Source organism: Phalacrocorax carbo, chromosome 1, assembly GCF_963921805.1.
Source record: "Phalacrocorax carbo chromosome 1, bPhaCar2.1, whole genome shotgun sequence".
Lineage (NCBI taxonomy): Eukaryota > Metazoa > Chordata > Aves > Suliformes > Phalacrocoracidae > Phalacrocorax > Phalacrocorax carbo.
Window position 1 is genome coordinate 132,654,717 of NC_087513.1, and position 14,058 is coordinate 132,668,774.

The following is a 14,058-nucleotide window of genomic DNA, read 5'->3' on the forward strand; positions in this document are numbered from 1 at the left end:
ACTATTATGTCTGTTGCTATGCTGTGGAAAAAGCCAATGCTTTAACTAAAATATAATCCTTCCATCCATCTCCTTTCCCCAGATTTAGTACTCTGGATGGAAGCTGCGCTAAGCCCATTGACTTCAACGGATTGTGATTAGGTCAGAGACAAGATATGACTCCCTTTCAAGTGCCTGTGTGTAACAGGGATGTTCTTTGCTCCCCTCACACACCTTGAAGATGCAGAGCTACACTGGATTCAGAATAAAACATTATTTATGGTTTAGAGTGTCACAGTAGGTAAAGCAGCATTCAAAAGCTCCAACATTTCTAGTGAAAGCCAGATACTCCCTCCCCCAGCCCCCTAAAATCTACCTCAGGTTCATGATGTAGTCTTCATGGTTTCCTCTATTCAAGTGAAAATCATTGGGGTAGATAAGAAGAAATGCAAACAGGATTATAAGTATTTCCATAGAATTTTTCCCTCTGTCAACAAAATCACCGTTAAAGACATAACGGTTTTGTTCTGAAGGCAGACCATTCTGCAGAAGGAAACAAAAACAAGGACATTTAGAGACGCTTCTGTGCTACTGTAATAAAGGAAATAGCATTTCAAATGAGATCATAATGCTAGAAAATCTGCAAAAAACCTGCACAAAACAGAGATCTAAAATGCAGCACTTCTTTATTTCCACCGCTTAGAACAAAAATCTCCTTATCAATCTGTATGAACCACCAGGGAAGAGGTGACCTCTCTGACTGTTCTTATGATGCCATCTCTAATCCTCTCCTCTAGCTATTGAAATATATTGAAATGGACCAATAGGAACATTATCATTCTATTAAAATATACTTTTCTGTTAATGCAGCTGCTGCCAGGAAGTTAGGCGTTTGCAAATAGAACGGACTCGTTCATTTTGAATGGAAGACAAGAAATCCATGAAAAATTATCTTCTGACACAAGTCTGAAGGTTCTTACGTTTCCTTACACAGTAAGAAAAATGATTTAATATATTTACATTGTTTGCAGTGTATGCTTCTAAAACTACTGAGAAAGACTATAGTCCAGAGGGTGCCAAATCTTAATCCAGAACTCTGAAGACCCTGGATTGCAGCTGCTTTAATCCTGAAAGCAATACTTGAATTTTATTCACATTACACTTTGCCCCTGCCCAGGGCAAAGATATACTTAAGTGCTCACAAACCTGAGAGACTGTACAGGTATTTCTTACCTTATTTTTTTTTTCTGAAGACATAAAGCAATGTTTTACTATGAATGGTGACTTATCAAAAACTAGTACTGTGAATTGATGGTGTGTTTCATTAGATTAGTTATCAACATGTCAATGGGTGCCATCATCTTACAGAAAGTAAAGCAGCAATTACGTGTAGCTACATCATTTCTGATCATGAGTATCAGAAATCTTATTTCAATTTTGACTTGCCAAAGAAAGGAAACCTCTGTTTTCACAGTAGGCATACACAAGAAGTATCAATAGAACGTCTATAAAATCACATTACAACTGTGGAAGCCACTCTACACAGGTTTGGCAATGTTGCAAGACATCCCACTCCCTGAATATAGCTGCTGCAACAGTGTCCAGCACTTGCTATGTTTCTATGGCATGCCCTGGTGTACTGCCTTAGCCGGTTTATTGCCGGATGCATGATTTGGCCAGAGACTCAATTAAATGTTGAATTTGAATCCATTAGGAAAAATCTCTTTCTTGACCCAGTCAGCGTCCCATGCTGTTATGTCGGCATGCAGTACTGAATCCTGCTCTCTCAATTCCCACAGCAGCACAATCCTGACTGTTGTAAATACAGCTTGCTTGGGTTTTGCCATAGCCTCTCCCCAGCTCTTTCTAAGTTAACTTAGAAGACGCACGTGCCTGCTCTGCACTTACAAGAGTGGCAATTTGTGAGACTGTGCAGTGAGTTGTAGTGGTTTTAAAAAAGAAAGGGCGGATTTCAGGAGTGGAACAGGCAGGAGAGACTCAGCAGCAGCTCCTGGAAAGATGAATTAATAAAAGCTTTGCCTTTAAACCAATAGGCATTTGAATCATCATCAGATGGTCAGTATACACACAGCTACTATGTAACTGCAGTCCTCATGTAAAGACAGATCTACTGAAGCACTCTCCGGACTCCATCATTCTTCTTTAGGAAAAGCTTACCCACAACTCTTAGTTTTAAATAAGAGTTTGTTTTGGACTTCCAATTGCAATGTGACATTTTAGTTTAGTTCCACAGTCATGCAGTTTTTATTTCCTTTTCTGTGGTTTTGACCAACAGTAAGCGCAAAACTAGATTAAAGGCTGTTGCAGCCTCTGACATGTCAAAGAGGCGAACAAGGCCCTCTAATGTTTAGCAACTTGCTGCTGGGCATCATTACAGTATCTGCTGGGTTAGTGATTAATTAACTTCCGTTTGTCGTTTGCATTTTCTACAGCTTCAGGCTATTTCTACCCATAGCATCCATTTAACAGTCTAACTTAGCAACACATAATTAAAATGCAAGGGTTTCAAGGAATTTCAGGAAATGCTGTAATTTAATGGAGATTAATGGAGGGACTGAATGAACCTTACAAACTGGCTATTGAGAAAGAAGTAATTATCTTAGCCTCACCCAAAACAGGTATAGGAATTATGCACACTATCACAAGCAGCATTGTATCGATAAGCTGTAGATTGCTAGCTTCTCTGTGTTTGCTATTGGCAGTTTGTAGAAGTGCTGTGATAAAGGTTCCCTGAACAGAGCTCTGCGCTCAAGGGACCCGGTCTGCATGCAGGCCTCCAAAATGCTTCAGCAGCCATTTCAGCTCTGCACAGACCTGATCACTACACTCTTCATGGCACTGTTTAGGATTACACCCTCTTGTTTAAGGTTACAGGTGGTTTGTACCAACTTGGAGGAAGAAATCCCTTCCACTGAAACAGAATTGGGGAAGCAGAAAAAAAAATGGATCCCAGAGGCTGACTGGGTTCACTGCTCGGATGAGTAAACTGCTCAGAGGGGAGAGAAAATACTGTGTTATTTAATTTGCTTCTAAATAACTAAGCAGCTCTATCATGTGCTCTCTATTTTCTCAACCACTGTGAAATGAAGAAAATATTTGTCCATTTACTCAGTTTGGTGGAAGGACTCCCCATGAAGCTTAACAGAGAATGACTTGGAGTAAACATTAGTGCCTGAAGTCAGGGGGAGTTTTGGCTCTGAATTTACAGAAGTCAGGATCTAGTCCTTGCTTAGAGTTTTTTTCTCTTGGTAACATCCATTAGAGAGGGGAAAAAGAATCATCTCTCATTTACTCTAAAAGAGTAATATTCAGGTTAATTGCAGTTGTAAATATATCCGAGCATTTATCTTCAAAATTGCTTTTTTTTCCATTCCAGGTCCCATGATTGAAACCAATCTTTATCATACTCTTATTCCAGTTTCAAAAAGGAAGATTGTCTAATTAAAATAACAGCTAAAAGACTGGAAGCCAAGGGCCAGCTAAACGTAATTGATTGATTAATAAGAAAAGCAGAACTCTGTGAAAAGGTCTGATTATACTTTGACAGGCTTCAGGCGTGCACTTGGGCAAAACAGCTGAGTTTCTATTCAACAAGTGTCAGATAAAGTGTAACAAAGTTGGAAGCAAGGGGGAATTGCATCATTTAAACACCTGGTTTAGCTCACTTCAGTCTCCATTCAGTGCAGATGAATGCATAAGGATCAGACATAAACCCTTTCCCCCGGAAAGCTCAAATCAAAGAGAGTATCTGCTAAACAAAAGGTGGTGATTCATGCTAAAGATAAATGTGAAACTAAATATAGGAAATTTCCCACATCTTCACAATTGTGGAAAAGATAGCCTGGAGCTTAGGTTTTTTCACATCAGTAAAACAGAGCTATGCTTTTTTAGCATTAAAAAGCGAGCAGCTGTTCATGGATACATAAAGGGTGCCCAAGGTACTTCCATTTTGTGCAGACTATGAGATTGCTTCCAAGGCTTAAAAAGCTTTTAACCAGATAGCACTCTTTTTGTGTTTCCTGTAAGCAAATAATAATAGAAAACACTTTGCAGGTATCAATGGAAGGCCTCAATGAAAGCTTCTGCATTTTTTCTGGAGGGCCAAAATTATCCGTAGTGTAGTGTCACGTCAGAAACTAAGTTAGCTCCTGATTTTAGAAGACTTTAGTCAATATGAAATATAAAACAGTGGCAGGACTTTGGAGACATTGCAAGGAACCCTCAAGTTTTGGTTCATGCTCCTGCTCAACATTTAGGAAGAGAAAGATCTCCTGGATCTCCTCCTTCACAGTGAGCAGGAGGATACAAAGAAAGAAAAGCTACAACAAAGACACCATTCAAATTGCTCCAGGATTTGTGTGTGGTACGTGCACACCACATGTACAATTCTAACAGTGATGAGATCTATCAGACATAAATATGTGTTCTTAACAACAAGTCTCGAAGAGAAAATGCTACATCACAGACTGCCTACTTACCTTATAGAATATCAGCAAAAGATCATCCAGGTTTCCATGCAAATCTCCTACAGGAAACAAAAACATTTTTTTCCCCTTAATTTTTCTCACAAAAGAGATAAAAACTGGAATAATAAAACTAGAATTAGTTCGCCCTAACAAGTTTTACCCCATGTTTTCCTTAATTTGCCTTGTATTAGGATTAGCTTCATTTTAAGGAACATGCCGAAGCTGCTGGCAATTAAATACTCAATAGAGTATACAATTGTCTTGCATAAAGTTTTTGTCTTTTCTTTGCGGCTGGACCTGAAGATCAGACCAGTCACACAGCCAAAGGTCCACTCAGGGAAGTGGGAGTAAGATGAAAAAATACATTATGAACCTGAAAAAAACAGGAAATTTCACTAAAAGACATTTAGAAATATGATAAGACTTCTACCAGGTTTAAATTTCCGAAGTAGCCCACTACATACAGCACAACTGACATCTGTCTGGTTCAGGGCCAGGTTTTGATTATTACAGGCGGGATCTGGTGGAGGGTGTCAAGAGCTGTCCGTGTTTGTATGCCTCAGTGCTAAGGCCACAGGAATGACAGATTTGGCCCTTTCCAAGAGGCTTCTTTTGGAGCAGGCACGGGGGTTTCACCCCAACACAAAGGATCACTGCAGCATAGCTTCCCTCTGCATATGACTGAATTTCATGCTCACAGAACCAACCTTCTCATGTCTGTGACTCACCAACACAAAGCCACAGAACGGTTTCAGAACCTATCTTGTGATAATATGCTTTCACCACCAATGAGTAGGAAAGGAGAGAAGTGACATTTTTACCCTGTCTACATGTTTTCTGTGCCACTTTTTATTAATTATGAGCCTGCTGAAGTCATTCTACGGAGTCCTTCAAGCTATGATAGATTTTCATCATGTATGTGGGTGCAAACATTTCAGGTGCGTATTTAATCTGCATTATTAATTTGAAATTAAAATAAAATGGGAAGAGGGATACTTTATTTTAAGGAAATCAACTTTTTGGACCAATTATGTCTAAAAATTGGTCTTTCATCTTCTGCAGAGGATCTTTCTGGTTACAACAGCTATTAATTTCAGCGGCATGAAGGGGACCACTTTCGGTGCTGGTTACATAGCGCAAACAAAATACAAACATGAGAAGGTACGTTTTGCTTAGTAAGATCACCCTGTGTAGCGAACAAGTATGAATCCATGTTTACTTGGTTTGGAGAGAGGTTTTGTTGGTTTGGGTAACAAATTAGTTATACAAAACCTCATTTAACCCTTTCCTGTCAGAGTAGGTGCATAACCACATCTTAAAGAACATTATTTGTTTTGCATGTGTTGTACTATTCTTCCTTATACCACCCCACTATTACACACAGCACGCACTGCTAGCTGTCAAGAGTTAATGTCACCATTACTGTTCTGTTTTGCAGCTCCTTCGCTCTGTGGCAAGTCAGGATACTGCATCTCTATCTATAATTTACAAAAGCTTAACAAAACGGATGGGCAATGAGCTCTTAGTTCTTTACCTTGTGACACATCACATCATTCTGTGAGACTAATTTGTTGGTCGTATAAAGACTGACCCATCCTCTTGGGTCCCTTTAGAAACAGAGGTTTATTATAATTTCAATTTGTTCTGGATAGTCTTGCTGTCAATGGAAGGTCTTGTTTGCCACCCCTATTAAGCCCTCACTAAAATAATTACTGAGTAAATTATTATGGTAAAGTCTTTTTCTCAGTAAGAGGAGGAAGTGGTGGGACTTGCAGCCAGTGAGCAAAATACTCGGTGGCATTTTAGAGATGGAAGTGCAGGAATGTTTAAGCTATACTGCAGTGTTAGCTGAATTAATACTGACTCATTCAGAAATGTTTAATGAGAAAAAGGAAGAGGAGGCGAGGGACTTTCTTAAAATATACTTAGTGTGACTCAGAAACCTTTTTTTTTTTTTTGGTTTGTTCAAATTTATTCATTTGTGGGGGAAAAAAAGAAGAAAAAAAACAGCATCCAGAACTTTCTTGTAATGGCAGCATTTGGAAATGTTTGTGTTGTTCTCTAAGCACTTGGAATATCAACCCATAGCCCAAAGCGGTTATCTTCTCTGGCACCTTACCACAGACAGTTATCTCCCTGGAGTAGGAAGTTGAAAGATGTGTGATATTTGGCATCTCCTTGAGAACTCTCCTAGTTTCATGTAAGAGCTGCAGTACATAGCGGGCATGAAGCAGCTGTGAGAAAAAAATGCAAGGAGAAAAGGGACACGTATTAGAAGTAGCGATATGTCTGTCTGCTTTATTAATATCAGTCACGTATTGCCAAGATTATTTATACTACAGACCTCCAGACATGATTACAGGCTGTACGGTTTAGTGCTGGGAATTAGGAGTGTTCATAGCTTTGCACTTGCTTCCTGGTGAATGGATATACAGCCCTTAGTGAACTTGCTTTACATATTTTCCCATTTTATTTCTAGTGTACTCTTTCTACTCTTCCCATCTACAGAAAGGATAAGAGACTGAGTAATACAGCACTCGGAATCATTGCATAAGGTCATCTGTTCAAAGTAACTGAGGGGAAAAAAAGGGATGTAGTTCTAGCTGTGAGTTAAAAGGAAAAAAATGAAACACCCACAAACCCCCAAAAAAACCCCAAAGGCCACAACTGATATTTCAGCAAATTGCAAAAATAATGAGAGGGGAACTCTGGCAAGGGTTGCCTTGTTAAGAGCTATCTGCCAGTTCGCTGTGAAGATGTTATGAGAATGCAGCCTTGAAGCTTCTGGTCTTCTCTGCTAATGCTTTTTACGATAATTTTGTCAGTCAGTGATTTTTAAGGCTTTTAATTCAAACACAGCTCTTCAGAAGTTTGGTAGAGGAGATAGATGAGTACCAACTACTTTTCAAGATTCATGCTTTTAAAGCAAACAAAGCAGGCCAACTACATATAATCATTTCCTTAATAAAATGCCAACCATAGTAAGAGAGAGAGCTGACAGTAAGGTGAAGTCTGGGTGGGCTTATTTATCATGCTACTTTTAAGATCAGCCACCACAGAAAATTACAGCATAAAACCCACCACCATTATTTAGTAAATTGAAAAGCAAGATAGATGCTTATCCTTTCTATACAGTATATTGTTAAGCACAAATGACCACAAGTTCAAACAAAGCTGTGCCATGTAATGCCTCCCTGCCCCATCCACAGCTTGTAAGAGGGCAGCAAAGGGTCTTGCTCAGGAACACAGAGAAAGAATCAGCAACAGCCTTCTCAGTGCCTTGGCAGCTGCAGCAGCAAGCTCCTGAGATTTGTGCTATCACCCTGTTCCGCTACATTAGCGATGCTTTGTATTCAATGTTCCATTATGGTGGAATCTTGCACACTGGAACGGGGTGATTAACCCTTGCACCTCAATTCCTCTAAAAAGAACGGGTGGGGGAAAAAAGAAAAGAGGACCACACAAGGAGCACTTCCAACCCAGAAAAAGATGATAACTAGTTTCTAGGTCAGCTTAGGACATCTTCCCCAGACCTGCACCCTCACTGATAACCCCTGTCTAGCAGCTGCTAAGGGTTTCCATTTCATGATCACTGTAATCTCAGTGCTAGAAGAGGAGGTCCCCGCTAGTCCCTGCCCCTTCCCAGTGCTGCCTCTGGTGGTCATGCAGCCAAGTAGTGAATCAAATCTGGGAACTGGTCTGGCTGAGAACTGACTGCTTTTGATTTTGTTGTGTTAGCTTCCAGCCAGATCGGTTTCTCCAAGACAGCTCACCATGTACCTGTATGATCACATGGGGCTAGGTGGAAAGGGTAATGGCATGGAAAAGAAGGGAGAAATATCTCCTTGGGTACCACCTTAGCCTTACATTGGATTCAACTGATTGTGGAGCTACAACTTGAGAGAGAAGTAAAATAAGTAAAAAGAAATCACACTAGTTACAACTTACCTGTTCATTCCTGAAAGCATGAAGAAGAGCACTGGCATCGTCAACAGTAAGGGGAAATGAGAGCCGTGGTCCATAATAGGAATCTGGAACATCAATCTTTTCAAAGTCTGGTAAATATAAGCCTTCATCTACTACCTGAGAAACATGAGGGCTGGTGAAAATGTGAGAAACTAGAACAAGAGGGAAGAAAAACAACAATGTATTAACTCCACCGGTCCCTCATAGGGCTGTAACAGCATGACCAGAACTGGTTGAATGTAACTGATGCTTTACTTGCTGCAGTATTACAGTGGCTAACTCCTGCTGTGTATAGTGGACGAGCTCCAGGTCTCCCCAGATATTTTCACAATACTAAAAACAAACAATCAAACAAAAAAATCCAAAACCCAAGCAAATGAAAAAAACAGGTAAAAACTCTGCCCAACAGCCAGTATCTGTGGTCAGGGTACAAAACATTTTGCACTGAAGTTGTGAAGCAATCTGCTATCATAGGTAATGAGAAACATAACTTGTTATAGACTTTATTCTCTTTGCCCCACAAAGCAAGGAGATTCAAAAGTCATGTCTGATCATTCAATGACCATCATGTGTTTAAAGTCCAATATTACACTTTTAATACAGGTTTTAAAGATTCACTTTAACTGCTTTTATTTTCTATGTAAATTTTTGGGGCTAAATGCCAGCAGGCCAGTGATTATTTAAAAAGTCATCAACAAAATCCTATTTGTTCACAGTGGATTGCAAAGCATTCCTTTCTGATACAACTAGGAGACAATGCCAGCTTTTGGTTGGCTGCCATAAAAGCATTGGATGAAATAAAGTAAACAAAAACATAGTGGTAAAAGTAGAGCAGAGCTTCTAATTTTCCTGGAACATGGAGAAAGCAGGAACATTGCTAACCGCTTCAATCAGGTATTTTCTTGACATGGCCTTGAAATGTAACTGAGTGAACAGTAGATTTCAGGCTTTTTTTCTTGCAGATTGTCTTTATCATATATTCTACTAAAAGAAAGAACGAGACCTTAGAGGACAGTGTTCTGGCAGCTGCTGTTGCAGAGCTGGTCCTGTGAGATGACTATTGTAAACACTTTTTGCTGGGCTACAGGTAAGTTTTCTGTAACCTTGACTAGATGCAAATGGAAATAAAAATGTATTATTTATTGCTGGAGGAACACCCGTGGCTGTGACTCAAAACTCGCAGCAGCCAAAACCAGCATGTGGCCTCATAAATTATGAGATTCATAAAGGACAGCTTGTCTTGTAACTCGATAAAATCCATATTAAAGAAAAAAATAGATAAAAACACACTTTTTATCAGCTCTGGATTATGAAACCCCCCTTTTTATCAGCTCTTCTGCTGTTAGCTGATTAGCACATTCAGTATACAGCCATGTAAATGGATTAAGGCATCAAGTAACAGCAAGGTGATCAGGGTTCACCGTTTCCCACAAATACAGTCTGATTTTCAGTCTTCCACCACAGTTACAGTTTTGTCTGGCCAGATGCCAGAACATCACCCATGGGCTGAAACTGCTCAGTCCCACATACTGATCAGCCAAGCACATCTGCACCAAGTCTTGTCCCAGCTCTAGCAGCAGGTCCCTGGATGGCATCTCCCTCTGTGCTCTACCTCTCAGGAAGTAGGTGGCTGCAGACCACGGAGCCCGTTCCTCAGACCACCCCAATTCCTCATTGCTTGCCTGTTCTGGCCAGAGGCTCTCCTAATCTGACATGACATCTTCAGAGTCGGCAGTCTCCTCAGCATTTCAAGCCAGGCAGAGGCCTGCCTATGCCTGCTCCTACCCCAGCCCTCCCTTCCTGCATGCAGCAGGCTGCCTTCCCTTTACCTCTGAACATGAACCTGCCTTCCTCGCAGTCTTGCTTCCTTTTTGGCACATGCCCAGGCTGAGAAACCCAATCTCCTTCCCTGTAGTGCATATCTCTGCAAAGTACACCCCATTTTCCACTTCTGGATGAGTCGCCAAAAGCCACTCATGGTCATTAGCCTTAGAGTGTGCTTACATCTCCTCAGGCAGTCTTTCAACTGTCAGAGGAGTCAGTAATGGATGCCCTAATGCAGACTGGGGATTTGTGTGCTGGCCGACAAGTACCCTAGCTCACCACAAGCCCCACGCAGGACTAATTCTGAAGGATTTGGCACCCTTCTCATTTTAGTCATCTTCTAGTTGAAGCTATCAAGGCTCTTTCAGCCCATATTGAAAGACAGGGACAAAAACTCTTGACATGCCTAGTTCAGGCACCCATCTTAAGACAGAATGCAATACAGTCTGCCAGTACCTGCATCTCTCCACCAACTACAGAGAGTGCAGGGAATGACCTGCTTTGTATTCTGACACCAGAAGTCTAGCCCAAGCACAGTGAATTGAGCCTTCGCTATTAGCGGACTCCATACAACTATCCTACAGGACAATAGCAATATTCCATGTTAAAAATGAAAGCCCAGAGCTACATGGAGTCAGTTTCACCACAGAAAGCCCAGGGACCTGGGTCTCCTGACAAGACCACCTCACCATAAGAGTTGTTCAAGGCAAGACAAAGACGCCACTGCCAAGAATGTATTCACAATCAGGGTAACAGGGAATCAGCTATTTCTGCGGCTCTGAAATAAGGTCTGTTCTGCCACCATCCATGTGCCTTCAGACTAACCACTGGGGTACCTGAGAGCACCTCTGGCTCCTGAGGAGTGCTCTTACATCTGGCAGATACTGATCCGCAGCCAACAGGTCACAGTCAGATGGACCTTGAGCCCAAGAGGATAAAGATTTCTATAATGCTCCAAATATTTATTCCTTCACTCCATTCCTGGCGCTGTAAGCTGCAAGCAGCTGTGACTTATTGCCCACTGCAAGAATCACGCTATGCAAAAAGCCTTTGAAGGGTGTTAATGCTGTAAGGAAGGCATCATGGGCAATGAAACTGCAGAAAACATCACCTTCTCTTTTTTTTCCCTTTTGAAGGAAGGCTGCAGGAGATGTGGCTCCTACCCTGGTGACCTTGAGAGGCATAGCCAGGGGTGCCTTGGACTCCCAGTCCCACCACTTTGCCTAGAACATGTTTGCAGCCTTCTCACCCTCAATATGCCAACAAAAAAGTGAGTAAATAGGTCACCTTTTGCTGGAAAAGCAGTTTCCAGCTGTCTCTGACCAGAGATCTTTCAATTGAAAGGCTGATAGGTATGCAGATTTTTTGGAGGAGGGAGAAAAGAGTAAGGTGGAAAAGTTTTTAATTCTTACTTCCCACAAACCCTTGGAAAATAGCCTTTAATCAGAAGCAGAACAAGAACAAGACACACGGCTATATAATATCCCAATCACAACTTAAACTGCACTGACATCTTAAGCAGGATGAGAGGATGAAAAAAGCTTCAGGGTACAACAGATAAACAATCACATCAAAAGCACTACTCTGTTAATGAGATGGTGGCTGCTTTCTTTCTTTGAAAAACACATTCTGAAAAAGATTAAAAAGAGGAAAGTAACCAGATGAATAGCGGAGTCTGAGTGGTTTATAATGTAAGGAAAAACACCGATGACAAAATCTTCAGGTAGCTTTCTCAACACATACTGAGAAGAAGAGGCAACCTATTCTCTGGTAAGAATATTATATACTGTCTTCACAGAGAGAGCTTTTGAACCATATGCTATCACTGTAATTTAAATGAGTACTCACCGATGAAAAAAACCACAGAGAATCGTGGGTTTAGAAAATGCTTGGGAATAGCAAAGCCCATTTGAAGCCTCTCTGCTTGTTATGTTTACACTTATCATGGCTCACATCTTAAAACCATGATTCAGCAGAATTGGAAGCAGTTCATTACAAATCACTTTATTCAGCAATGATTTTGCTTAAATCAGTGGAGCTAGCATGGGTGCTGCAAAGGTCACTTAGAGGGGCAAGCAATCAAAAACTTGAAGTAAGGAATGCACAGAGTCAGTAGCTGGACAAACATAACCAAAACCCGCAAATTTGACATGCAAATCCTAAAAAAAATCCCTAAGTCAGCTCCTTTGCATAGGCGGCCTGGGCCATCTCACTATTAAACATGTACCTTTCAGAATCTTTCTGTTTCTTTTCAGGTTCTGGTAGCTGCAACATGGGGTGTTAGAAAGGGGGAAAGAACAAACAAAGACAAAAATACAGCCTTTGGAGCAGTTATCAATTCTTAACAACTTCAGCCCTAACAGATAAAAGTTTTAAGCAAGGAAGACAAAGGGGAGCTTTACCATAAACCATACACTTTATCATGTGTTTCAGCCTGAACCACGTCCGCGGCTCCCAATATCTGCAAGACCAAGACACAGGTCACCCCCACAGTGGTGACAAGGGGTAGCCCTCAGTAACCTCCGTCCCACCCTGTGCACAGGTGGGGCCTGGATCTCCATCTGCCCACAAACAGCCTAAGCATGTAGCAGCGCGCTCTGTACCCCAGCCAGATCCTGAGCCCAAGCAAGTCACCTCACTCACCCTTCTTCCTTCTGTCAACAGACACAGTTAAGAAAGGTGGATAAATCATATCTACAGTGAGCAGCTGTAAATTTTCCTTTTATATTATAATGAAAATAGAGATTAATACTATTTTTCCAAATCTCAGACCTAGCGCTACTATTTTCTTTCCCACTCAGGTGGAAAAGCTGAACTGAGGTGTGCTATCAGCATGCAGAAGAAGCAGATGAAGTGAGCAGTGTCTGATTTTGTTCAAGTTTGCCAATTCCTTCTCAGGAAGTTAAATGACTAAAGCAGGTTTTTTTGCAGAATACAGTAGTAATGGAAAAAATCAAAGGAACGACTATTGTATCATCTGCCTTGGCTTTGGAGCAAGGCTCAGACATAATTTCTTTCTCTGCAGAGCACAGAGAGCATTAGGCACTCTAAAGTATTTAAGAGAGAAAAATTGCCATTTCTAATGGTTGTCCTTGGAACACTGAACCACTTATGGTTTTGATGGTGGTTTTATCCTGCTATCAAAGTGTCTTGTGCAAATTTTAATTGGAATAACCTGTGGCTGGGCCAGATGAAAGAGAAAGGACATTCTCTTCTAATTCAATAAGAAGGGGACAGCCTCCTTTTTAACTCTGGTGGGATTAGATCTATTCTCAATTTGTTCGGGGAAGTCATGTTTGTTTTCTGGACTTAGGAAGTCACTTTCAGTCTGTCCTTCTGTTGAGCCTGACCTCAAAAGTAAGTTTTGTCCAAGGATCTCAAAATACTTAAAAAATTAAAGGTTATTCTTTGAATTGAGATGGTTCCTAAAGATTTGTCTCCAGCAGTTTAAATTTATTTCATTTTTAGTCATTCACATACTGATACATGTTTTGCAGCAAAATCTAGAACAAATTAAATTTCCAGCCCTTCAGGGAGGAAAAAACCACACCAAACCAAACAAAAAAAGAGCAACTTCTCCGATTACATCTGCCCTAAACCAACTAGACACATTCTTTCTGGATAATCACATCTCACAGTTTAAGAAAACATGCACAGAAAGCTGTGAAAATTGGAGTCAGGAAGACTGCCATGAGAACAGCTTAAGGGCAGTAACATATAAGAAAGCACTCTGAGCACCTCTGAGTATTCTCATAAGGACAACAGGTATCTGTCCTGTCTTACATCTTGACTCACTGAGTAG

The 14,058-nt window shown here is 40.9% G+C and overlaps 1 protein-coding gene and 1 long non-coding RNA gene across 4 annotated transcripts in view; one reads left to right on the forward strand and one right to left on the reverse strand.

Annotated features, from left to right (window-relative positions):
- Positions 1-14,058, reverse strand: part of PPEF1 (protein phosphatase with EF-hand domain 1) — a 42,084-nt gene that overhangs the window by 10,761 nt on the left and 17,265 nt on the right. For both annotated transcript variants that reach the window (XM_064474653.1, XM_064474662.1), the window contains exons 5-8: positions 8,415-8,584; positions 6,586-6,700; positions 4,479-4,525; positions 356-522 (exon numbers count right to left, since the gene is read on the reverse strand). In XM_064474653.1, coding sequence (XP_064330723.1) covers positions 356-522; positions 4,479-4,525; positions 6,586-6,700; positions 8,415-8,584 — 499 coding nt within the window. The remainder of the gene's footprint in view (positions 1-355; positions 523-4,478; positions 4,526-6,585; positions 6,701-8,414; positions 8,585-14,058) is intronic.
- On the forward strand, positions 518-13,757 carry LOC135317949 (uncharacterized). Of its 2 annotated transcripts, none has more exons than XR_010376511.1 (3): positions 518-5,627; positions 9,395-11,526; positions 13,058-13,757. It is a non-coding gene; the product is annotated as an uncharacterized LOC135317949 (long non-coding RNA). The 2 variants fall into 2 exon arrangements; XR_010376510.1 differs by having other exon boundaries at positions 518-972; positions 5,529-11,526.